The 26,796-nt window shown below is 38.7% G+C and overlaps 1 protein-coding gene across 1 annotated transcript in view; it reads left to right on the top strand.

The window, feature by feature from the left end:
* The window catches only part of DNAH3 (dynein axonemal heavy chain 3), a gene marked incomplete at its 5' end in the record, with an annotated part of 176,584 nt that overhangs the window by 102,371 nt on the left and 47,417 nt on the right, over positions 1–26,796 (top strand). The window contains 4 exons of the mRNA XM_044232901.1: positions 876–1,005; positions 2,886–3,131; positions 22,164–22,267; positions 25,091–25,385. Of these exons, the coding sequence (XP_044088836.1) occupies positions 876–1,005; positions 2,886–3,131; positions 22,164–22,267; positions 25,091–25,385 (775 nt within the window). The remainder of the gene's footprint in view (positions 1–875; positions 1,006–2,885; positions 3,132–22,163; positions 22,268–25,090; positions 25,386–26,796) is intronic.

Raw genomic sequence — 26,796 nt, 5'->3', positions numbered from 1 at the left:
TTCCTTGCTTGTTTAGTTATTTGTCTCCCTCGCCCCTCAGTAATCTCCACAAGGGTAGGAGGGACCTTATCTATCTTGATAATTGTTTATCCTCAGCACCTACAACACTGCAGTTAGCAGATGCTCAATAAATATTTGTTGGCTGGATGCATATACCATATCCATGTACACATGTGTATTTACATATACATTAATGTGTCTATTTATAGTACAGATATACATCCACATGTGTACACATCTATTCATGTATTTATTTAGTGATGCCCTGCCTATTTCCAAAAACATGACTTAAGATAAATTTTCAGTGACAGCCACAAATATGGTATAACAAAAATGAAAAAAAAAAAAAAACAAACCTCAAATAATAGGAGAAAGAAGGAATTTTTTTCTAAAAAGAGTAGCTGGGGAAGGGAGCAGAGACAAGAATCATTATACCCCCAAGTAAGTACATACAGAGAATTACTGAAAATGAGCCCTGAACTTAGCTCTGCCCTTCCTGTGGCCACTTTATACAGGAGTCCAGCCTCAAAGATGCGCAACAGTCATTTGAAAATCTTTCAGAATTCCTAAGGATTTTTGTACAAGCAAGTCAGATACTCAGTCTGGGCCCTAAAATTTTTTGTGCATCTTGTAGCTGACCCACAGTAGCTCCAAGCCTCTCTGAATATCCAGCTCTGGGCAGTGAAATGGGCATGGCCTATGGGAGTCAGAGTCAGAGGCCTCCGTGCCCCTTGTCTTTCCCCCGATATACTGACACTCAAAAATAACCAGCAACCTCACCAGCAACTCCAGCCTTCCAGAGGTGTACCCAGCCCTTAGTCTTAAACTCATTTTTTTTTTATAACATCTCTTCCAAATTTCATTTCTACCTTCAGGTCAATGACATGTTCATGTGGCTTGTCCAGCCCTGCCTGGAATTTATTCGCCTTCAGTGTAAATTTGTGGTCCAAACATCTCCTATCCACCTTGTCTTCTCAATGATGAGACTGTATTCCTCCCTGTTTGGTACGTGCTACCTACAATTCTTAAGCCAAATGAAGGTGGGTAGGTGCGGGTTATTTCTTCTGTTCCCATTCCTTCTATTCCCCCCACCTCCATGGGTCACAATGAGACCAGAATTTTAGTCTAGAACAAGCAAGCATTTGGAGTTTAGATAGAAAAGTTTAGTGGAAAGAGTCCATGGGTTTTGGCTTTACCCTTAATCTTGGATTGATTTCTTGGGTATTTTTATGCACTTTACTCCATCCTTTTTCATGTTAGGTTCCTCATCCACACAAAGGGAATAACAGTTTCTGTCCCTCTTTACCTAACTAAAATATCCTGGAGGGAAATGAATTTAGATGATACATGTGAATGTGTCTGAGCAAAAAAAGATCCCCTCCAAAAATGAGACTGCGAATTTTCCCATGCTAAAGAAACTGACAAAAAACGGTGTAACATGGTTACACTCTTAAGAGAACTGATCATATCACTGTACAAAACTAAGGACCCTTCTTTCAGACATGAGAAGTAAAATAAATCATGGACCATTTGTTTAATGGACCTAGAGAAGTTCTCTGTAATGATCTCATATAAATCAAATTTTGTTGAATTCTGTAGAGAATGACCAAAGATGTGTCAATTTGGAGAACTTTTTATTGGGTGCCATTTCTTGCTCAAGATGGCACATAATTCAAATTCAAGGTGGATCTTCCTACAACTCCTGTTACATGGACATTTTCTCAGCTCATTTCTTCCAAAAGCATTCCAGGTGCAGATAAAAAAATACAACATGGTGAACAGTTGAATGGAGACTTTCTTTGGCTAAATATTATGTGATTTTTCTGAAGTTAAAATTATAGGAATTACACGCAATTTTTTCAAAAGCCCACTAACTTTATATGGTGCCAGATATTTGCATCATTAGTTGTAAATTTTGAGTATTTTCTCAAGCTCTGTTTCCTGTCCTTGTGTGATATCTCCTCCAGGAAAGAAGGCATCTCATGAAATAACGGACTCATTGTCCCCAACACTGAGTAACCTAATCTCTTGCCTTCCCAAATATATAGCCATGAGCCCTTAACGGGAGTGCTGAAAGACACACAACTACTAAATACTGGGGACTGGGTTTGAATGCACACATTCAAGATAATTTAAAACTATGCAAATATCCTATTTCTCCTCAAATTTTTACCCACAGATTTTAACATCCATTGGTGAGCCTTGCCTACCACAGTTAGAACAGTGGCATTTGCCTAATGTTTATTTTCCATTTCTATGTGTATTCCTTTTACATTTACTAATTAGAATTCTTCTGTAAGAAAGACTGTTCTTCCCTATTTGCTAATTCAGTTATTTACTGATTAAAGTATGGGCTCACGGATGTTTATTTTATTCTATGGGTTATAATCCAATTCTGTAATTATTTTGTTCCTCAAATGTCTTCAGCCATTGAGAGCTCCTTCAGGTTGGTTCCCATGTCCTTTCACAATTACAAAAACATTGTAATATATATACAGATATACAAAATATATCAACATATTTTTAAATATAAAATACATAAAAAATAAAAATAAGAAAAGGGACACCTGGGTGGCTCAGTTGACTAAGCATCTGACTCTTGATTTCAGCTCAGGTTTTGATCTCAGGGTCATGAATTCAAGCCCTAAATTGGGCTCCAGACTGGGCATGGAGCCTACTTAAAAAATAGGTAAAAAATAGAAAAATTACTAAAAACTAAGAAAAAATATATGTGGATAAACGATCTGGCAGGTGATGGCCACTCAGCCACTCTCAGTCCCCTCCCCAGAGCCCTCACAGGAAAGACCACCCAGTATACAGCATTGAGATCTGTATATAAGCAGGTATATGCAGCTTCTCCTGAGGTTCCTTTTTCTTGCTTTTAGATGAAATCAAGAAAATAGATGAGGAGGAAAGAGAATTACATGAAGGCCTGACAAGTCAACAGATCTTTCTCTGGCTGCAAGGTCTCTTCCTCTTTGCCTTGGTGTGGACCGTGGCAGGCACCATCAATGCAGACAGCAGAAAGAAATTTGATCTGTTTTTCCGGAACCTGATCATGGGTATGGATGATAACAATCCAAGGCCCAAAAGCGTCAAACTCACCAAAAACAACATATTTCCAGAAAGAGGTAACAGTACCTGTTTGATTTGTCTTGCTCTAATAATTTGGATCATGTGTTTCCAAATACAACCAAAACATTTGGCCCAAGGGCATCACAAAGGCAGGGGGAGATTTTGTAGTTTGCCTGGTAGGGTTCAGGTCTTCAGAGCTGACCCACATATATAAGAGATGGGTGATCCTGAAATCAGGGTCTTATGGGATGTTTTAACTATTATTTTCATTCAGAAAAGTTGAAAAACCTTTTTTTCAAAAATTACCCATAATTCCATCACTTAAACAGGCCCCAGGGTAGTTTACTTACGTTTTTTTCTTATTCCCTTCTAGTACTGTTCTATGTGTTTACCTTCATCATATCACAGTGATTATGACACTAATATCTGTTATAATTTTGTCATTGTAACCTAATATCATACTGAAATGTTTCCATTTTTGCCATATACATTATCTTCAAAATGATCACTTTAATGACTAACTTTTCTATGTGTGCCATCATTTACTAAAAGGTCAAAAGATTTTTTTCTTTTAAGTAGCTTTAATTGTTTTTTTTTTCCTTTTCACCATTATAATATAGAAAATACAGAGAAGGAAGTTGCAGAAAATAAAAACCAATGATAATCCAGTTACCCAGAAATAATCACTTTTAATATTTTTTCTTCCAGTTTATTCTATATTTCTGTACTAAAAAGGGCATCATATTATAAATGCTTTCCAAATAGCTTTACTTTTTGTGATTATTAAATAGTATATAAAGGGCCATGAAATAACTTCTGGAGTGATATATGGAGAGATACTTGCTTTACACTAGATATTTGCATTTGTCAAAATTCAGTGAATATACACTTAAGATTTGTGCATTTCATTTTAAATTTTATATCAAGAAAAAATGTAAACAAATATTGAACAGTAAATTATATAAATGCTCAAATTTATGAGGAAGTGTATAGATGTATACAATTTACTTTGAAATCTGTCCCCAAAAATAAGATGGCTTATTGGTGGATAGAGGGGTTAACAGGTATATGATAAAACAAGTGAAAACAAAAACATGTGAAAACTAATGGTAAAATCTAGGCGAGGGTATACAAATGTTTTCTGTATGATGTTTTCAGTATTTATTTTTAAAACTTTACATAATAATCATAATAAACGAGTGAATAAGTAGGTGTCACTGCCTCTCTACACAATCTTTCTTCAGCGTAAGTGGCACACTTCATGCGATATAGTCATCTGTCAGATAAACTGCATAGAGGCCCTGGGCCTTTATTTAGATACTAGTGCATTCATTCTTTTTTCTTTCTTTTTTAAAAGTTTTATTTATTTTCCTTATTTGAGAGAGAGAGCAGGGGCCGGGGTGTGGCACTGAGGGAGGGGGAGAAAGAAATCCAAGCAGACTGCACTGAGCATGGAGCCAGAGCGGGGCTTGGTCTCATAACTCTGAGATCATGACCTGAGCTGCCACCAGGAGTCAGATGCCCAACTGTCTGTGCCACCCAGGTGCCCCTTTTTTCTTTCTTTTGTCTTTTACTCTCATCCTTTGTCTTTTACTTGTTCTCTGGTTTAGAAGATTATTTTTTATTGTGCTAAAATCTGCATTACACAAACATTTACCACTTTAGAGGCACCTGGGTGGCTCAGTCGGTTAAGCAGCTGCCTATGGCTCAGGTCATGATTCCAGGGGTCTGGGATCAAGCCCCGCATCAGGCTCTCTGCTCAGCAGGGAGCCTGCTTCTCCCTCTCCCACTGCCTGCCGCTCTGCTTACTTGTGCTCTCTCTTGTCAAATAAATTTTTTTTTTTAATTTGACAGACAGATCACAAGTAGGCAGAGAGGCAGGCAGAAAGAGACAGGAGGAGAAGGCAGGCTCCCCGCTGAGCAGAGAACCTGACGCGGGACTGGATCCCAGGACCCTGAGATCATGACCTGAGCTGAAGGCAGAGGCTTTAACCACTGAGCCACCCAGGCGCCCCTGTCAAATAAATTTTTTAAAAAATCGTAAAAAAAAAAAAAAGACTCTCTGTCAAATAAACAAAATCTTTTTTAAAAAACCATTTTTAAGTGTACAGTTCAGCAATGTTATACGCTGTTGTGCAATTATCACCCCCATTTATCTCCAGAACTTGTTTCATCTTCACAGACTAAAAATTCATTTTCAGTGAACACCATCTCCACGTTTTCCCCTTCCTCTATCCCACTGGCAACAACTATTCTACTTTCAGTCTCTATAAATTTGACTACTCTAGTTACCTCGTGTAAGTAGAATCAGAGTATCTGTCCTTCTTTGACAAGTTTATTTCACTTTGCAGTATCTTCAGAATTCATCCATGCTGTAACATGTCAGAATTTCCTTCCTTCTTAAGGCTGAATAATATTCCATTCTGTGTATATACCACATTTTGTTTCTCTGTTCATCTGTCGATGGACACTTGAGTTGTTCTCACCTTTTGGCTATTGTGAATAATGCTGCTATAAACATGGCCTACAAATATTTGTTCAAGTCTCTTGCTTTAGGGATCATTTGGTAATTCTGTATTTAAGTTTGTGAGGAATTGCCACAGTGTTTTTCATAGTGGTTGTACCATTTTACATTTCCACCAGCAATGCGTAAGAATTTGGATTTCTCCACATTCTCATGTATTGTTTTGTTTTGCTTCTTATAATAGTATCCTAAGTGTGAAATGCATTCTTGATTTTTTTAAGAAAAAAATGAATAGATCATATAATAAAAAAGATAGATGTTTTTAAAAATACAACCACCATTAACATTTGGATAATGATCCTCTTAGACATTTCCCTTTTAGACATTTCCCATTTAGACATATATGTACCTTTAGATTTATTTTCTCAAACATGAGATTGTTCTGCTCTTGTTTTCATTATTTTCTAGTTTTTGCTATCATTAACAGTGATGAACAGTGTTCTGGTGGCTACCTACTTGCTTAACCCATGATTATTTTCTTAGGATAATTTCTTAGAAATAAAATAGCCAAATCAAAGATCAATAAAATTTTAAGATTTGATTGCTAAATTTCCCCTGTGCCTGAGTGTTACCATTTTTTTAAAATCCTGGGCAATTTGAAATGTGAAAATGCTATTTCATTTTAACTTTCTTCTTTTTGTAAAAAAAAAAATATTTTTTTAAAAGATTTTATTTATTTATTTGACAGAGAGAGATCACAAGTAGGCAAAGAGGCAGGCAGAGAGAGGGGGGTGGGAAGCAGGCTCCCTGCTGAGCAGAAAGCCCAATGCGGGGCTTGATCCCAGCACCCTGAGCTCATGAGCTGAGCCGAAGGCAGAGGCTTAACCCACTGAGCCACCCAGGTGCCCCGTAAAAAAAATACTTCAATAGACTTTAATTTTAGAGCAGTTTTAGGTTTTTTAGAAAAAATGAGCATAAAGTACAGAGTTCCCACATCTCCCTTTCCCAAACCACCCCTCTCTTCCAATTTCCCTGTCATTAATATCTCTCATTAGTGTGGTACACTTGTTAAAACTGGTGAACCAATATTGATAAATTATTATTTAACTAAAGTCCATATTTTACATTTTCGCTCTTTGTGTTGTATACTTCTAAGGGTTTTGACAAATAATATCATCTATTCACCATGACAGAAGAGTTTAACATGGCCCTAGAAATCCCTTATCTCCACCTATCACCCCTCCTCCCCCTTAACTCCTGGCAACCACTGATGGATTTCCTCTCTGTATGGTTTCACCCTTTGCAGGATGTGATATAGTTGGAATCATAGAGTGTGTAGTCTTTTCAGATTAGCTTAGGCATATGCATTTAAGACCTTTTACCTCTTTGTGTGCCTTGATAGCTTATTTCACTGAATAAGAATCCATTGTATAGCTATTTGTCCATTCATCTATTAAAGGTCATTTTGTCTTATTCCAATTGGGGGAAATTTAAAATGAAGCTGGTATAAACATTCATGTAAAGGCTTTTTATGTGGATCTAAGTTTTCACTTCATCTGGTACATACCTAGGAGCATGATTACTGCATCATATGGTGAGCCTGTGTTTAGCTTTGTAAGAAACTGTCAAATATGTATACCAAAGTGATGGTGCCATTTCGCATCCTGTCGGGCAAAGAATGGGAGTTTCTGTTGTTCTTCATCTGCATCTGCCTTAGCATTTAGTGTTACTGGTTTTGGATTTTAGCCATTCTAATAGGTGTGTAGTGGTATCTTGTTTTAATTTGCAATTCCCTAAAGACATACAGTGCTGAGCATCTTTTTTTTAAATATTTTTTATTTTAACATAATCCCTATACCAAATGTAGGCCTCAAATTTATAATCCTGAGATCAAGAGTTGCACATTCCACTGAGTGAGCCAGCCAGGTGCCCCATGGGCATCTTTTCATATTCTTTTTCCCACCTGTATATCTTCTTTGGGGAGTTGTTATTCACATCTTTCTCTCCTTTTTAAATTAGATTGTTTTCTTATCATCGAGTTTTTAGTGCTCTTTGCATATTTTGGATATAAGTCCTTTATCAGATACATATTTTATAGATATTTTCTCCCACACTATGGCTTGTCTTTTCATTCTCTCTCTTTTTTTTAAAGATTTTATTTATTTATTTGACAGAGAGAGATCACAAGTAGACAGAGAGGCAGGCAGAGAGAGAGAGAGAGGGAAGCAGGCTCCCTGCTGAGCAGAGAGCCCAGTACAGGGCTCAATCCCAGGACTCTAAGGTCATGACCCGAGCCGAAGGCAGCGGCCCAAACCACTGAGCCACCCAGGCGCCCCAAATCTTTTCATCCTCTTAACAGTATCTTCCATAGAGCATAAGTTTTGAATTTTAATGAAGTCCCCAATTATTTTCTTTAATGGGTCATGCTTTTTGTATTGTATCTAGAAAGTCAGTACCAAACCCAAAGTCACCTAGATTTTTTCATATGTTATCTACTGTAAGTATTTTAGTTTTGTGTTTTGCATTTAAATCCACTACCCAGGGGTTCCTGGCTGGCTCAGTCAGTCAAGCATCTACCTTTGGCTTGGGTCATGATCCCAGGGTCCTGGGATCGAGCCCCACAAACAGGCTCTCTGCTTAGTGGGGAGCCTGCTTCTCCCTCTGCCTTCCACTCGCCCTGCTTGTGCTCTGTTTCTCTCTGTCAAATAAATAAATAAGGTCGCCTGGGTGGCTCAGTGGATTGAGCCGCTGCCTTCAGCTTAGGTCATGATCTCAGGGTCCTTGGATCGAGTCCCACATCGGGCTCTCTGCTCAGCAGGGAGCCTGCTTCCTCCTCTCTCTCTCTGCCTGCCTCTCTGCCTACTTGTGATCCCTCTCTCTGTCAAATAAATAAATAAAATTTTAAAAAATAATAATAATAAATAAATAAATAAATAAATAAAAATCCTCTTTAAAAATAATAAATAAATAAATCTATCCATTTCAAATTAATTTTTGTAAAAGGTGTAAGATCTGTGTCTAGGTTCTTTTTATTTGTTTGTCTATAGATGTCTACTTGTTCCAAGGCTAGTTTTTGAAAAGACTATTCTCAGTTGAATTGTCTTTGCTCCTTTGTCAAAAATCACTTGACAGGGGTGCATGGGTGGCTCAATGGGTTAAAGCCTCTAGCTTCGGCTCAGGTCATGATCCCAGGGACCTGGGATCAAGCCCCACATCGGGCTCTATGCTCAGCAGGGAGCCTGCTTTCTCCCCTCTCTCTCTGCCTGCCTCTCTGCCTACTTGTGATCTCTGTCAAATTAATAAATAAAATCTTTTTTAAAAAATCACTTGACAATATTTGTGTGAAAATATTTCTGGATTCTCTGATCTGTTCTACTGATCTGTCTATTCTTTTACCAATGCCATTATTTTCTTAGTTACTATAGCTTCCTACTAAGTCTTGAAATTAGATAGTGTAAGTCCTCCAACTTTGTTATCCTTCAGTATTTTATTGATTATTCTAGATATTTTATCTTTCCAGAGAAACTTAAGAATTCAGGGTGCCTGGGTGGCTCAGTCGTTAAGCATCTGCCTTCAGCTCAGGTCAGGATCCCAGGGTCCTGGGATCAAGCCCAGAGGCTTCCTGCTCTCCCTCTCCCACTCCCCCTGCTTGTGTTCCCTCTCTCACTGTGTCTCTTTCTGTCAAATAAATAAATAAAATCTTAAAAAAAATAACTATAGAATCAGTTTGTCAGCATCTACAGAATAACTGGCTGGGATTTTTATTGGGATTGTGTTGAAGCTATAGATCAAATTGAAAAGGGGTAGCATCTGAACAATTTTGAGTCTTCTTATTCATGAGCATGAGTTCTATCTCCATTTATGTAGATCTTGTTTGATTTCCATCATCAGCATTTTATAGTTTTCCTCATGTAGCTCTTGTACATTTTTTATTAGATTTATACCAAGTATTTCATATTTTTGGTGCTAATGTAAATGGTATCATGGTTTTAAATTCAAATGCCCATTTTTCTTTTCTGCTATCTAAGAATGCACTTGACTTTTGTATATTAGCCTTATATCCTACAATTTTGCTATAATCACTTTCAAGTTCCAGTAGTAGTGTTTGGTTGATTCTGTTGGGATTTCCTGAATGGATAATCATACCATCAGCAAGCACAGTTTTATTTCTTCCTTCCCAATCTTTTTATTGCTTTTTAAAAAAAAATCTAATTGCTTAAGAGAGGACTTCCTGTATGATATTGAATAGGAGTGATGAGAGGGGGCATCCTTATCTAGTTCCTGAGTATCTAGTTCCTGACACTAAGTATGATGTTAGCTGTGGGTGTTTGGCTGATATTCTTTATCAGGTTCAGGAAGTTCCCCTCTATTCCTAGTTCACTGAGAGTTTTTGTCATGTGTGGGTATTGGCTTTTGTCGAATGTTTTTTTTCTGAATCTATTGATATGGTCTTGTGATTTTTCTTCTTTAGCCTATTTCTGTAATGGATTATGTTAATTGATTTTGTGCCTTACATAACTAGAATAAATCCTGCTTGGTTGTAGTGTGTATTTTTTTTAATATATTGTTGGATTTGATTTGCCAGTATTTTGTTAAGGATTTTTGCATCTGATTTTTTTTTCTAAGATTATTTATTTATTTATTTGACAGAGAGAAATCACAAGTAGATGGAGAGGCAGGCAGAGAGTGAGAGAGGGAAGCAGGCTCCCTGCTGAGCAGAGAGCCCGATGCGGGACTCGATCCCAGGACCCTGAGATCATGACCTGAGCCGAAGGCAGCGGCTTAACCCACTGAGCCACCCAGGCGCCCTTGCATCTGTTTTGATGAGAGATACTGTCTATAGTATTCCTTTCTTTTGGTTTCGGGATCAAGGTTATGCTGACCTCATAAAGTAAATATGCTTTTATTTTCTGGAGAAGATTGTTGGAAATTGGTATAATTTTTTTCCTTAAATGCTTAGTAGAATTCATCATCTGGGTCTGATGCTTTCTCTTTTGGAAGATTATTATTGATTCATTTTCTTAAATAGAGACCATTCTATTCAAATTATCTACTTCTACTTATATGAGTTTTGACACATCATGTCTTTTGAAGAATTGTTTTATTTCATCTAAGTTATCAAATTTGTGGTCATAGAGTTGTTCCTATTATGACTTTTTTTTCTTCGTAATGTCCCTGGTGTCAATCCTGATGGTTCCTCTTTTGTTTCTGATATTAGTAATTAGTGTCTTCTCTCTTTTTTTCTTGGTTGGCCTGGCTGGAAGTTTGTCAATTTTGTTAATCTTTTCAAAGAAACAGCTTTTGGTTTTGTTGATTTTTATCTGTTGATCTTCTGTTTTCATTTTTCCTCTATTTCTGCTCTAATTTTTATTATTTATTTTCTTCTACTTATTTTGATTCAATTTGTTCTTCGTTTTCTAGTTTCCTAAAACGGAAGCTTAGATTATTGATTTTAGAGCTTTCTTCTTTCCTGACATATGCATTCAATGCATATGTCAATGTCAATGTCAATGTCAATGCAATGTCAATGCAATTTCTCTTTAAGCACATCTTTCACTGTATCCCACAGATGTTGGAAAGTTGTGTTTTCATTTTCATTTATTTCAAATATATAAAAATTTCTCCTGAGACTTTTTTTTGATTCATGTATTATTGAGAAGTTTATTGCTTAATCTTAAAGTATTTGAGGATCTTCCAGCTATCTTTTTGTTACCGATTCCTAGTTGTTTTTTTTTTTTAAAAAGATTTTATTTATTTATTTATTTGACACAGAGAGAGAGAGATCACAAGTAGGCAGAGAGGGAAGCAAGGGGGGGGCAGGCTCCCCCCGAGCAGAGAGCCCAGTGCAGGGCTCAATCCCAGGACCCTGAGATCACGACCTGAGCCGAAGGCAAGAGGCTTAACCCACGGAGCCACCCAGGGGCCCCTGATTCCTAGTTTAATTGCATTGTGTCTGAAAGTATATACTGCATGATTTTTTTTTTTTAAGATTTGATTTATTTGAGAGAGAGAGGGTGTGAGAGAGTGATTTCACAAACAGGGGAAGGGGTAGAGGGAGAAGCAGACTCCCCACTTAGCAGGAAGCTGAATGCGGGACTCGATTCCAGGACCCTGGGCTCATGACCTGAGCGAAAGGTAGACACTTAACCGACTAAACCACCCAGGCAGCCTACTGCATGATTTCTATTCTTTAAATTTTTTAAAGTGTGTTTTATGGCCCAGAATGTGGTCTCTCTTGGAGACTGTTCCATATGAGCTTGAGAAAAATGTATTCTGCTGTTGTTGAAATAATCTATAAATGTCAGTGAAGTCCAGTTGATGGTGATGGTGCTGTTCAGTTTAACTATATCCTCATTCATTTTCTGCCTGCCATCTGTCAATTACAGATAGAGGAGGATTGAAGTCTCTAACTGTAATATTCGATTTTTCTATTAATTTTTGCCATCCTATCAGTTTGCCTTATGTATTTTGGTGTTCTGTTCACATTTGTACTATGCAAATAGTCTCTAATTTTAATTTCTTCTCTTTTTGATTATAAGTGAGATTGAATTATATATATATAGCAGCTGTTTGTTTTTCCTATGTTCTGATCGGTTTGTGTTCTTTTTTTTAATGCTCTGTTGTAGGGTTTGTTTTTTTTTTTAACAGACTTTAAATGTAGGTTTCCTTTTGTTTGTTTTCCCTGGATTTTCTGATTTTCCCTGTTTTTCTGTCATTGTCATCGAGGGAAAGCTTTATTGTCTGGCTTCCATATATGCAATCTCTTTCCTTATTTATGTGTTTTTGTCCTTTTAAGATGGATTTTTTTTTTCATTTTTAGTGTCACCCACAACTTCAGTTATGCTTTTACTGCCTTGAATGATTTTAGTACTGCTGTTGTTTTCTCTGTTTCCCTGTTATCCTTTCTTAGTGTAACAAAAGCAAGTCACGTTGTCAGGGCTTGAATCCTACCTCCAATACTTACTAGTCAGCCTTAAGGAAATTACCTGTCCCCTCTCAATTTCCTCAATTATAAAATGGGAACAATAATAATAGTATGCAGTCATGGTGTCCTTGTGCAAATTAAGTGAGTTCATGGGACGCCAGGATGGCTCCATTGGTTAGGCATCCGACTCTTGTTTTTGACTCAGTCATGATCTTGGGGTTGAGCTTGAACCCCACATTGGACTCCACACTCAGTGTGGAATCTGTTTGAGATCCTCTCCCTCTGTCCTTGCCTCATTCATGCTCACTCACTCTCTATCTCTCAAATAAATGAATAAAATAAACTTTAAATGAGTTAACACATGTAAATACATTTAGAATAAAAGCATGACATATAGAAAGTTAAATATTAGCGATTTCTGTTGCTGTCTTTTCATCACCATTCTCCTATTAGCTCATCTATCTTCCTTTTTTAAATCTCATCTTGCATTTTTATCTTAGCCTCCTTATAGCTTTTTTTTTTTTTTTGGCTGTTTAATTTTTTAAAATGGTGTCTTTTTGCACTCTCTTTAGGACTCCAAACAGTTTCCTGAAATTTGGTTTTGAGTCTTGCATTAAGCAGGGTTCAGAGGTATACTCTTCAGGTATAATCTCCATATTATATTCCTTTACATTGCAGCATATTTTTCAGTTATTTTATACTTTCCTCATCCTTCCAGATCAATCTGTTCGTGCTTTGTGTCCATAAAGATGGTGCACGAAGTAAACTTGACCCCATTCTTGGCCCTCTTTGTGACAACATCTTTCCTTTCCTTCTGCAGCTAGGGGGCTGGTGATGTGTCCAGTTCCCACCCAGTTTCTAGGTAACTTTGCCCTGTAATATCTGTCTATTGTTATGGCCTTGCTCCTCACTCCACATCCTACTCAACTGATATAAGAACAGTAATTTCCACATGTACTACAAATTGGCTTCTTCATATACCTTCTTTTGCAGCAACTACTTTACTTAAAATTAAGCAAGTTTGGTTCTGAAAAGGCCATTCATAAGACTATAGTGACACCTTGCAAATGATCAGTGCAAATTTTCCACAGAAAGTTAAGCTTCATTTTTCAACATGGTAAACATACATCTCTCTTTCTGCTAGCTTTCCAAATTCTCACTGCTTTTGGACATGATTAGGGTAAATAATATTCATATAGAACTTTTATTTTTTAGAGAGATTTATTCATTTGTTTTAAGGAGAAAGGGAGAGAGAGCATGTGTGAGCACAGGGGTGGGGTATGGAGAGGGAGAGAGAGTCTTAAGCAGATTCCCTTCTGAGCGTGGAAACCAGCACAGAGCTCCATTTCATGACTCTGAGCGAAAACCAAGAGTCAGATGCTTAACCAACTGCACGACCCAGGTGCCCCCTTATAACACTTTTAAAATAACCCCAGATGCTGTAAACTCTGCTCTAGAGCAAGAACAATCGAATGGCCAACATCCAATGTCCACGCATGATCAACTAATGCCATCTGTTGGAGGCAGCCTTTTCTATTTGTTTCATCTGTGAACATTCTAGAAAAGGGAAGTTCCTAGACAGAGGGCCATCTGTGACTCTTTACTCTGGAAAGCCATATCTCACTGAATCTAAGGTGCTCTGCCTGACTCCTCCTTACTCATTATGGACTGGGAACCTGCTGCCCCTCACAGCTAGAGAAAGATGGCCTGGTGAGGAGAAAATGAGACAGTCCTCCAAGATTAATACCTGGCAGGGCAACAGTTTTCTGTGTGGATTGTAACCTGACTCTGTGCATCTCAGTGGCCTCCGTTGCCTTTTCTCATAATATTTTGGGGTGAGATTTCCCCTTCTAGCTGTAAACTCTGCTTGGATTTTTTTTTCAGGTTTTTTTCCCCCCAATAACATCATTCCACTTCTTTCTCTTGTGCCTTAATAAGTATTTTAGTTTGAAATTTCAAAGCTCCTAGCCAGAACCCATTTGAATCAAAAGACATGTTTCAAGTACTAAGTATGCCTTTTCTATATATAACAACTTTATTGAGGTATAATTTACATACCATAAAATTATCCCATGTAAGTGTACAAATCAGTGGTTTTTTAGTAAATTTGCATAGTTGTGCAACTGTCACCATAATCCAATTTCAGAACATTTTCATCACCCTGGTAAGATCCTTCAGGCCCATTTTCAATTCATCCTTGTTCCCATTTTTAGCCTCAGGCAACCACTCACCTGCTCTCTGTATATTTGCTTTTTTCAGATATTTCATATGTATGAAATCATGGAGTAAGAGACCTCTTATGTCTGACTCTGAGTATACTTTCTTTATTACCACCTTAAAAAGCTTATAATGCCTTTTTAGCTTTCCTCAAGGACACGGGTTAAAATTCTCCTGATTAGAGCTCCAGGGAGGCCTCCCTGACCTTATAGGACATTGCGTTTTAGGTTTTTCACTCTGGAGATGTGGGATAAGTGGACTTCGGAGACAAATGCTGGTGGAACTACATGGGGGAGCATATATGAGGGAAAGCAAACAGGCCTTTGAGGAGTCTCTCAAGGTTGGGGTCACGTAATCTGACATGGATCCTTGTTTGTCAACCCAGAGATTTATTTGTCCAAAAAAGTGCTAACTGTCCCTTTATTCGCCCATTCACTGTGTGCCCTTTGAAAACTTACTTCAGGGGCACCAGGGTGGCTCAGTGGGTTAAAGCCTCTGCCTTCGGCTCTGGTCATGATACCAGGGTCCTGGGATCGAGCTCCTCTGCTTAGCAGGGAGCCTCTTTCCTCCTCTGTCTCTCTGCCTGACTCTCTGCCTACTTGTGATCTCTGTCAAATAAATAAATAAAATCTTAAAAAAAAAAAAAAAAGAAAAGAAAAGAAAGAAAGAGAACTTACTTCATTGTTGAAAATTTACCTTGTTCTCTCAAGTGCCACAGAGGAACACAGAGTGAAGTAGGGCATGGTCAGAGGGAATAGAATTACCTGGATTTCTACTATTACTACTCTTATCTCCTTTCTGCCCTCATAGCTGCACCAGAGTTTGGGTTAAAAATCACAGTGCAGAGTGAACCAGAGACCTAGAGCTAAATCGTCTTCAGTGCCTATCTGTGCTCATCTATGCTGTGTGTTTGACATATGTATCTCATTACCTTCTACAGTGATTTTCTGACCTTGACATGAAATCAGGCCCATATTATAGGTATACAAATGGTAACCTTAGCCAAGGTCACATAGCCAGTAAATCTAATTTTACTCAGTTGAACGTTTTCTGTTTGGCCTTAATGTTCCTGTAGCCATAAACTAGCTCTAGCTAAATCCTATCAGCCAAAGAAGGGAGACAAATACTTTTCTGATTCATGCTTTTAGAATCTCCTTTTTTAATTCTAAAAAAAAAAAAATCAATTCCACTAAGTAAAAATGACCAAAAAGTATCTTTGTCCGTATTACCCTGTCACAAGTGTTTCAGTTTTCAAAGATTTTCTCTGTCTTGCCCACCTGATTTCAGCTCTCTAGTTACCATAATGGCATATTTTTATTCTATTTTCATCTGTCATTCTTTTGTTTTTAAGACTGTCTTTGTTTGAGAGAGAGGGAGAGACCACTAGTCAAGGGAAGGGGGGCACAGAGGGAGAAGCAGACTCCCCTCTGAGCAGGGAGCCCAAAGTGGGGCTCCATCTCAGGACCCTGAGATCATGACCTGAGCTGAAGGCAGATGCTTAACTGACTGAGCCACCCAGGTTCCCTGATCTGTCATTGTTTCTTAAATGCATTTTTTATGTTAATACTTAGTTTTTGCAAAATAATCCATTCATCTCATAAGACATAATTTTGACTGGTCTCCTAATGTGAGACATGTAAATTATTTCCAAATTTTTTGCTATCACAGATGGTGCTGCATACTCATGTATAGAGATTATTTTCATTGTGAATTATTTTCTTATGATAAATTCCCAGAAGTGGGATTTCTGACTTAGACTACAGAACATTTTTTGTAGCTCTGTAAGCATAATGCCAGATTGCTTTCTAAAAGTGTTAGGCCAGATTAACTTCTAGGTAAAGCTGCAGAGTGATGTAGGATAACAGAGCTCCCTCCTTTAATACCTAATGAAATAAACAAAATCAACAACAACACAATTAAGCTCCCTCTTTCTCTAAAAAAAAAAAAAAAAAGAAAGAAATCTTACCATTTGCAACAGCTGCAACAGCTAGGGAAAATGATTGATTCTATAAACATCCTGATTCTATAAACATTGAAAAGTAGTGGACAAGAAGAGAAACATAAGATCTGGTATGCTGCATTTCCCAACCCAGAACCCACCACACCACACTGTTCAAAGAGCCATGTTGGGAGGAATAGTGGTGAGTTGACAAAATCTTGAGAGTTCTCACTGGTCATGACCACTGTGGAGAGAAGAGGATTACAGTGGTGCCTGTTGATGCAAACAATGTCTAAGAGAAACCCTTGGACATGAAGCCCCTGCTTCATAGGGAAGTGCCATTGGGAATTGCAGATCAATAACACAGTGAAATACCACTTCACAGCCAGGCTGAGAATAATAAAAAAACATTGGAAAACAACAAGTGTTGGTGAGAACATGGGAAAATTGGAACCCTCACATATGTAAGGGAAATGTAAATAGTACAGCAGTGTTGGAAAGCAATATTTGATAATTCCTCAAAACTAAAACAGAGCTATTGTATGACCCAGCAGTTCCCCTCCTAGGTATATGCCCAAGAAAAACAAAAACATTTGTCCACACAGAAACTTGTACATGAATGTTCATAGCAGCATTATTCATAATGGCCAAAAAGTACAATCCAAATTTCCATCAACAGTTGAATGAATGAATAAAATAGAGTATATCCATACAATGGAATATTCTTTAACAATAAAAAGAAGTGAAGTAATAATAATACATGCTAAAACATGTTAAGAATGAACCTTAAAAATGTCATTATGAGGGATGCCTGGGTGGCTCAGTCGGTTAAGTGTCTGACTCTTGGTCTCAGCTCAGGTCTTGCTCTCAGGGTTGTGAGTTCAAGTCCTATATTGGGTTCCACACTGGGAATGGAGTCTACCCTTTAAAAAAAAAAAGCAGGTTTGACATTGAGACAGTGTAAGTAAATATTGGGGCTTTGTGTTTGCTGAGTCCCCTAATACTGGTCACACAGATATTTTCAACACTACTTCCTGAAATAAGTGAATGTGTTAATCAATTAGAGAAATTAAGTAAAAAAATTTTTAAAACAGGGTTCCCACATAGATAGGTAGATTGATTGATAGATAGATTGAACATGGAGTAAAAGAAAGTAGTCACAAAATAACATATATTATATGATTTCATTTACATGAAATTTCCAGAATAGACAAATCTATAGAGACTGTAGATCAGTGGTTGCCTAGTGCTTGAATTAGAGGGGGAGATGAGGGATAACAGCTAAAAGATATAGGGTATCTTTTCCATATAATGAAATGACTTAAAATTGGTTATAGTAATGGCTGCACAACTATGCATGTTAGTATATCACATATACATATATTTTTTAGTAAATCATTGATATGAGTGACTTTTATCTCAATAAAACTGTCTTTTCAAAGTTTATAGATGAGGTGATAAAACAGAATTAGAGGAAAAGAGGGATTAAAAACCAAAGAAACAGATGCACCTGGGTGGCTGAGTCAGTTTAGGGTCCAACTCTTGATTTCAACTCAGGTCATAATTTCAGGGTCATGAGATCGTGTGGAGCCTACTTGGGGTTCTCTCTGTTCCTTTCCCTCTGCCCCTCCCTCTCACCTCTCCCCACCAGGTTACACACACTCCCTCTCTTTCTAAAAAAAAAAAAAAGAAAAAGAAATATTACCATTTGCAATGATGTGGATAGAACTAGAGGGTATTATATCAAGTGAAATAAGTCAAGCAGAGAAAGACAATTATATGATTTCACTCATGTGGAATTTAAGAAACAAAACAGCAGATCAGGGAGGGAAGAAAAAAGACAAAATCAGAGAGGGAAACAAACCATAAGAAACTTTTTTTTTTGGAGATTTTATCTATTTATTTGACAGACAGAGATCACAAGTAGGCAGAGAGACAGGTAGAGGCAGGCAGAGAGAGAGGGGGAAGCAGGCTCCCAGCTGAGCAGAGATCCCGATGCGGGATTCGATCCCAGCACCCTAGCATCATGACCTGAGCCTAAGGCAGAGGCTTTAACCCACTGAGCCACCCAGGCACCCCAAGAAACTCTTAAGTAGAGGAAATAAACAGGGTTCCTGAAGGGGGTGGGAGGTGGAGAGATGGGGTAACTGGGTGACGACATTAAGGAGGGCATGTGAGGGGCGCCTGGGTGGCTCAGTGGGTTAAGCTGCTGCCTTCGGCTCAGGTCATGATCTCAGGGTCCTGGGATCGAGTCCCACATAGGGCTCTCTACTCAGCAGGGAGCCTGCTTCCTCCTGTCTCTCTGCCTGCCTCTCTGCCTACTTGTGATCTCTCTCTGTCAAATAAATAAAATCTTTAAAAAAAAAAAAAGAGGGCATGTGATGTAATGAGTAGTGGATGTTATATACAACTGAGGAATCACTGAACTCTACCTCTGAGACTGTTAATACACTATATGTTTATTGAATTTAAATGAAATAAGAGTAAATTTAAAATAAAGAAAAACCAAAGGAACAAATTGACAATGAAAGAATACCATTAATGATCTAATAAATACATTAAGAATAGCAAGGAATAAAGTATAGACATCTCATAAATGGCTTAGAGGGAAGGATTGAGAGTACTACACTTACTATGCAAGAAAATTCAAATATGTTAAAGTGATTATCAATAATATGATTGATATGGAGGCCAAACAATGCTAATTCCTTGAGTAGGTAACCCAGTAAATAGTATAGACACTATATACCAAAAAAAAAAAAGAGAAATTATTCCTAAAATGAACATCTGCTTTACCAAATTATGAGCATGCCATGTTTCAAGAAAAACTGATACAGAATAATTGACCAACAAACATAGGCTGACTAAATGATTGGGCTTACAGATAAAAGAGATTGCATCACACATGTAGGTAAGGAAACAAAGTCAGTGAAGGGGGAGGATCTGATGGATCTCACACGTCCACACAGCAACTTCGTGCACAGGGAAACGTAAGAGAACAGTCAGAAGTTAGAGGAAAAGAAAATGTGAAATGAGAATTCACTCTCAGCCAAGTCACTGTTCAAAACCAAAATCAGCTGACCGATATTACTGAACTTGCAAGAACTTAGAGAATGAAGCACCTATCAGTCCCTTCTTGGGAAAAAAAAAAAAAAAGAAATCAGCCAACTAACCAATCAGTCAAAATAAAGAACTGTTGAATGGTCTGTGGTAGAAGCCATAAATTTCTGCATTGACTCTATTGAAATATAGACCTCAGAATAAGGAATGGGAGAATTATGGTTCTCCTCCACAACAAAAGGCACCAGAGGAGGGGAGATGGAAGGAAGAGTGAGTTAAGCACCTCATATTAGATCAATGAAATTGATCTAATGTTGAGTCACTTGAATTTACAAATGAAATGTAATGTCAGGATTTGCTTCAAAATACTATAGACAAAGAAGAAAGAAAAGGAAAGGGAGAGGGAGAGGGAGAGGAAGGGAGGTAAATTAATATGGTGGTGGTTGGTGGTGGGAACATGGATGAGACAAGAATAGCAAAATGCTATTATTGAAGCCAGATAATGGGTACATGGCAGTTTATTATACTATTCTCCTCACTTTCGTGTCTTTAATGTAAATTTTTTGCATGATAAGTTAAAATACAATCAGAGTTGGACTAAATGATTTTTTTTGGACTAAATGATTTTTTAAAAGCATAATAACTTTAATCCCATTATACTTAAAATTATTCTTTTTTTTTTAAGATTTTATTTATTTATTTGACAGAGAGAGATCACAAGTAGGCAGAGAGGCAGGCAGAGAGAGAGAGGAGGAAGCAGGCTCCCTGCTGAGCAGAGAGCCCGATGCGGGACTCGATCCCAGGACCCTGAGATCATGACCTGAGCCGAAGGCAGCGGCTTAACCCACTGAGCCACCCAGGCGCCCCAAAATTATTCTTTAATTAAGAAGCATCATGTAGCTCCTGGTCAGCTCAGTTAGCAGAGCCTGCAACTCTCGATCGTGGGGTCAGGAGTTCAAGCCCCATGTTGGGTGTGGAGTTTTGTTTTGTTTTTTTCTGAGAGAAAGAGCACGCACACATGCACACACAAGTTGGGGGAGGGACAGAGGGAGAGCAAGAAACCTAAGCATTCTCCATCCTCAACACCGAGCCTGACATGGGGCTTAATCTCAAAACCCTGAGATCATTACCTGAGCCAAAATCAAGAGTCAGACGCCTAACCCACTGAGCCATCCAGGCGCCCCCAAAGATTATATTTCTTAAAAAAAAAAAAAAAAAAAAAGTTTGTTAGTGCCTGTTGGTGATGGTTAAAATTTGAATAGATTTTTTTTAAGTGTCTTGCTAAGAGAATAGATCTTACAAGTTCTCATCACAAGAAAAAAAAATTTCTAAGTGTATATGGAGACGAATGTTAGCAAGACTTATTGTGGTGATCATTGCACAGAATATACAAATATCAAATCATTATGTTGTACATCTGAAACTGTTATATGTCAATCATACCTCAATTTCTTTTTTCTAAGAGCATCTTTTAGGAACCAATATCTCTTATAGTAAATCATGATTTATCTGAAGTTCGGTAGGTCCTTCGGTTTTACTTCAGTTTTTACTCTCCTTTTCTTCTGCTAGAGTTAAATGTAATAAAATTTAACATCTCTTTATTTTCTTTTTCTTTTTTTTTTTAAAGATTTTATTTATTTATCAGAGGGGCGGGGAGAGTGAGCACAGGCAGACAGAATGGCAGGCAGAGGCAGAGGGAGAAGCAGGCTCCCTGCCGAGTAAGGAGCCTGATGTGGGACTCGATCCCAGGACGCTGGGATCATGACCTGAGTTGAAGGCAGCTGCTTAACCAACTGAGCCACCCAGGCGTCCCTAACATCTCTTTATTTTCTTAATAGTATAATATATATATATCATATACCATAATTTTGATATGTTTTATGTAAGTATATAATATATGTGATACTATCCTCACCAAATCCTTACTTCCATCTGTCCTTCCGTGTTCAATGTGTTTGTGTGCCTAAAAAGAAATCCAGGGGCACCTGGGTGGCTCAGTGGGTTAAGCCTCTGCCTTCGGCTTAGGTCATCATCTCAGGGTCCTGGGATCGAGCCCCTCATCGGGCTCTCTGCTCAGCGGGGAGCCTGCTTCCCCCTCTCTCTCTGCCTGCCTCTCTGCCTACTTATGATCCCTCTCTCTCTGTCAAATAAATAAAAATCGTTTTTAAAAAAAGTTACTTTAGGGTGTGAGATTTGATTTATTGCCTTCTTTATTGTTCTTTTCAATACTTCTTGTTTTACCTGATTAAAATAATTATTTGTGCAGTTAGTACCTATCATGTTTTATACAATTAAGTTACTACTCTTTAAAAGCTATTTTTCCAGTTTATACAGTTATCATTAATGTGTAAGTTCCACCACAGCTCTGTCAGTATTGGTAGTTACACATATTCAGATGCCTCTGGCTGAGGTGGCAAAATACCTGAAGTATGAAATGTAAACCCTTGGCGAGCTAATGACCTGTTCTGTGTCTTTTAATCCAGGAAGCATCTATGATTTTTATTTCCTCAAGCAAGGTAGTGGACATTGGTACACATGGACAGACTATATCACTGAAGAGGAGGAACGTATCCCAGCTAATGCAAAGGTTAAAAAAAAAAAAAAAAAAGGTTGGGAGAGATTTGCCATGGAGCTTTGGTTTCTAAAATTGCCTGAATTTTCTCCAAGGTGGAATAATTGATGTCAGTTCTCTATTAGCATTTATAAGAACTTTCTTTTTTTTTTATTTATTTATTGGACAGACAGAGATCACAAGTAGGCAGAGAGGCAGGCAGAGAGAGAGGAGGAAGCAGGCTCCCTGCGGAGTAGGGAGCCCGATGCGGGGCTTGATCCCAGGACCCTGAGATCATGACCTGAGCTGAAGGCAGAGGCTTTAACCCACTGAGCCACCCAGGTGCCCCTATAAGAACTTTCTTTAGAAAAAGTTTCAAATTTGAGCTGGATCAGCCTTCAAAAGCATGGACTTTAGAATTAGAGGGCCTCAGATTCTTTTTTTTTTTTTTAAAGATTTTATTTATTTATTTGACAGAGATCACAAGTAGGCAGAGAGGCAGGCAGAGAGAGAGAGGAGGAAGCAGGCTCCCTGCCGAGCAGAGAGCCCGATTCGGGACTCGATTCCAGGACCCTGAGATCATGACCTGAGCTGAAGGCAGCGGCTTAACCCACTGAGCCACCCAGGCGCCCCAAGGGCCTCAGATTCTTTACTCAACCTTCACGCTCTCTGCCTCAGTTTACTCAATGACACAGTAGCAGAAAAAATACTTGAAGAAGGGTGTTTGCCAGAATTGATGTCATTCTACATGAACACATGGCATGCATTATGTGCTGGATCCATGTTGGCTGCTGTTCTGCTGATGAGCATTGTCGTGGGGTCAGCAGCCAATGCCAGGTGGTCATTGGTCTTACCTCTCAGACATCTCAGCCAAAAAAGATCATTTTCTTCAAAATTCCCAAAGAAGGTTTCCTTGATGAGAATTCTTAGAGAAACAGGTCTGATTAATGGGTTTTCTGGTTAACAGATGAGTCAGCTACAACTACTGCTCATTTCCCTGTGGAAAATTTGCCTCTGTTAGTAGTATCTCATGGACGTACTTTCTTTTTCTGGGGGTGGTTGGAGACCATTCAGGCCCCAAATGGAGTGGCGGAGAGTGAATGGAAAAGTGGGGATGTTGACCATCAAGTCAGACAGCTAGCAGGACCACAGCTGCTCCTGAAGATGGTGTGATAAGCAGAGGTGGATGTGTGCTGAATCCAGGACCCACTCTGGGGGCTGAGTGTCGTACAGAAGCCCCAAGCACACAGGTCCAAAACTTTAATTCTCCTTAAAGAGCTTTGTCCCCTGAACTCCAGAGGTCTGAAATCGTGCTGAATTCATGCAAATAAGAGAGTTCAATGCAGAGAAGATTTTAAGATCTGCTGAAAATTTTCCCCTTGTCAAACAAGTGTTCTTGTCTCTGAAACCCATTTTGCTTTAAACTCCATCTTGGTAGCAAAATAAGCATCTTGTGCCTGATCCTGCACTCAGAACCCCTTACCAGCTACATGGCCTTGGACAAGTGAGCCAAAAATTCTCCAGCCTCATAGGATTACTGGTTAAAACTGCCGAGAATAATATAGGGAAAACCTTCACAGCTCAACACCTATTCTCTTTATCAATACATCAATTCCTGCTCTGCCTGTTCCTTTTCCTTTGAGCAAATTACTTATCAAAAGAAGCCCAGCTTTTTTCTACCAGTAGACACAGAGTTGCCATGTTGCATAAACTCAGTTGGCACCATTGACATTATGGTCTAGCTTTGCTTTAGGGGCATCACTTACATAAACCACAGTGTGAATGATGCTTTCTGGACTTGTGCAAACAGTGGCTCCATGCTGGCCCCTTCCAGCCTAGACATATAAAGGAGATGTCAGCATATGATAGACATCTTCCATTCCCTTCCTCTGTTTCCATGGAGGAACCAAATGTCGCCAAATGGTTGATGACAGGGTTCAGGTTCAGAGAAGCCAAATTAAGGTAAGGTATTCCACTCAAAGTAATAGGGATTCCAGGAGCCCAAGACCAAGCCCTTAGATTCTATCTGGGGTCTGAGTAACAGGAAGAGTGTCGTAATCCCCATATTGGAAAACAAGTTTAAATGGGGATGGCTGCTAGAACCACACATCTGAGTGTTGGAAAAAGCAAGTGCAGGGAGTGGGGGCCGAGGATCACACCCCACCCTTCCAAGCCAGGAAGTAGGATGACTTATGAGAAGTGGACCTTGCCTGGGGCGAGGCAGACAAGTTGATTCAGAGCAATGATCTCAGAGGACAATAGCTTTAGACTGGTCCTTAGTGAAATTGGTATCTATGCTATGGTAGTTTGGTGGTTAAGAATATAGACTTTGGGGGCACCGGGTGGCTCAGTGGGTTAAAGCCTCTGTCTTCGGCTAATGTCATGATCCCAGAGTCTTGGGATCGAGCCCATCATCGGGCTCTCTGCTCAGCAGGGAGCCTGCTTCCCTTCCTCTCTCTGCCTGCCTCTCTGCTTACTTGTGATCTCTATCTGTCAAATAAATAAATAAAATCTTAAAAAATATATATAGACTTTGAAATCAGACAAGCTGGATTTCCAGTTCCTGCATTTCCACTTACTTGCTATATTACTTGGGCAAATTGCAGAAAAACTTTAGACCTCAGTTTCCTCATCTAAAAAAACAGAGCCAATAATGCCCATCTTGACATGCATGGTCTCATTTAATCCTCAAAACAGCTCAGTGACCTGGGTGCCATTATTATCCTGTATCACAGACGAAGAAACTGAAGCCCCTGGGGAGGTTAAATACTCACTCAAAATTGTAAGGGATGGAGCTGAATGCCAAGACCCAGCCTCCCTAGGCCAGTAACAAGACTGCCCCATGTCTTTGTGGTACAGGTCTCAGAACTCATCATCTCCACAATGGAGACAGCCAGACAGTCCTTCTTCTTGAAAACCTACGTGGACCATGAAATTCCAGTACTGTTCGTGGGGCCCACAGGCACCGGCAAATCAGCCATTACCAACAATTTCCTTCTCCACCTTCCCAAAAGCACCTACCTGCCCAACTTCATCAATTTTTCTGCCCGAACCTCAGCCAATCAGACTCAGGATATCATCATGTCCAAGCTGGATCGGCGGCGGAAAGGCCTGTTTGGGCCTCCCCTAGGGAAGAAAGCGGTGGTATTTGTGGGTAAGGCATTAGCCTGAATATGAACATAACCAGATTCTTTTATGCTGCAGCAAACCAGAATCTCCCACCATACAGTCCTTCTACTCTAAGGGATAATGTATTTCTGCTTAATGTAATTTAGTATTCCTCTCTTCTCCTTTTCTTCTCCATCCTTCTTCCCTTCCTTTCTTCCTCCCACACTTTACCCCTCCCCACTTCCCTCCCTTTCTCTCATCTTTAATTTTGTCTTTCCATTCTTTCATTACCATGTATTTGTTGATCAAGTACTATATGTCGCATTTTCAGTAAGTAAGACATAGTCCAGGTCTTTTTCCCTCAGTTAGGCTCCCAGTTTCTCCTGAGGTGACAATGAGCCTTTGGATCAGGGAAGGTTACCTTGCAGTGAGAATTAATTCCAGAAGCATGTTTACCCTCTTGCATCTCCAAAAACAACACTCACTTTGTGATAAACCCCTTATTCCATTTTGTGTCAGATAAAGGTTACCAGTAAATGAAGAAACTTAATAATTGATAAATAATTATTTGTGAAATAAGCACATTGAGCTTCCCCAGGATTTTACCTATTTACAAAGTACTTCCTCATTTATTTCCTTTGAGCCTAACATCCCTGTAAGGTTATTAACCATCATTACCATTTTACCAATCAGCTAATTGAGACCCCAGAAGGTTAAATTCTCTGTCAAACACCTAGAAAATGCTGTAGCCATGACCCAAACCCAGTTTTTTTTAATGACAAACACAACATATTTTCCACTGTTTTACTGCTAACTCAGAGGTTTGTCTTTTAGTAAAAATAATGCCCTACTATTCTGAGTTATCTCATCCTTTCCTTAAAATTCATCTATTGATCTGTATTTATATCCTTGCCCACTAACATTAGCTTCTTAAAGGCTGAGATCCAATTTTATTTTGTTTTCTCTTTCTTTTCTTCCGTTTTCCCTTTCCTCCAAACTGTTCTCCCTTCCTATATCTATGGTATTTTCAGAAATAGTTTAAGTTTTGCATCCGAATAGATCTAGGTTCAAATTCACTTTCTAACCCTAGGCATGTTATGATTTAACTTCCATGACCCTTAGTTCCTCACCTCTAACGTAAAGGTAATACTACCTTCCTTATAAAGTCATTATTTGGATTAGATGAGATAATATGTATAAAACTCCTGAAATTTTATCTGACACAAACTTGGCATTCAGTCAGTGTTCATTAGAGAAAAATCAAGAGAGCTTCCATCTATTAGTGTCTTCTATGTGCAGTGACCTGTTTACAATATGCTATTGGGGGAAATCAAACTCTGCCACTGAGAAAGTCACTATCCTTTCCATTCTCGTTTTGCTCCTCAAAAACTCTAGCTCAAAACCTTTCTCCTATTGGGGTTCAATTTTTACTTGGTGATCAACTTATATACCCTGTT

The sequence above is a fragment of the Neovison vison genome, chromosome 14, assembly GCF_020171115.1.
Source record: "Neovison vison isolate M4711 chromosome 14, ASM_NN_V1, whole genome shotgun sequence".
In the NCBI taxonomy this organism is placed as follows: domain Eukaryota; kingdom Metazoa; phylum Chordata; class Mammalia; order Carnivora; family Mustelidae; genus Neogale; species Neogale vison.
This window is presented reverse-complemented; position numbering and strand designations above follow the sequence as displayed.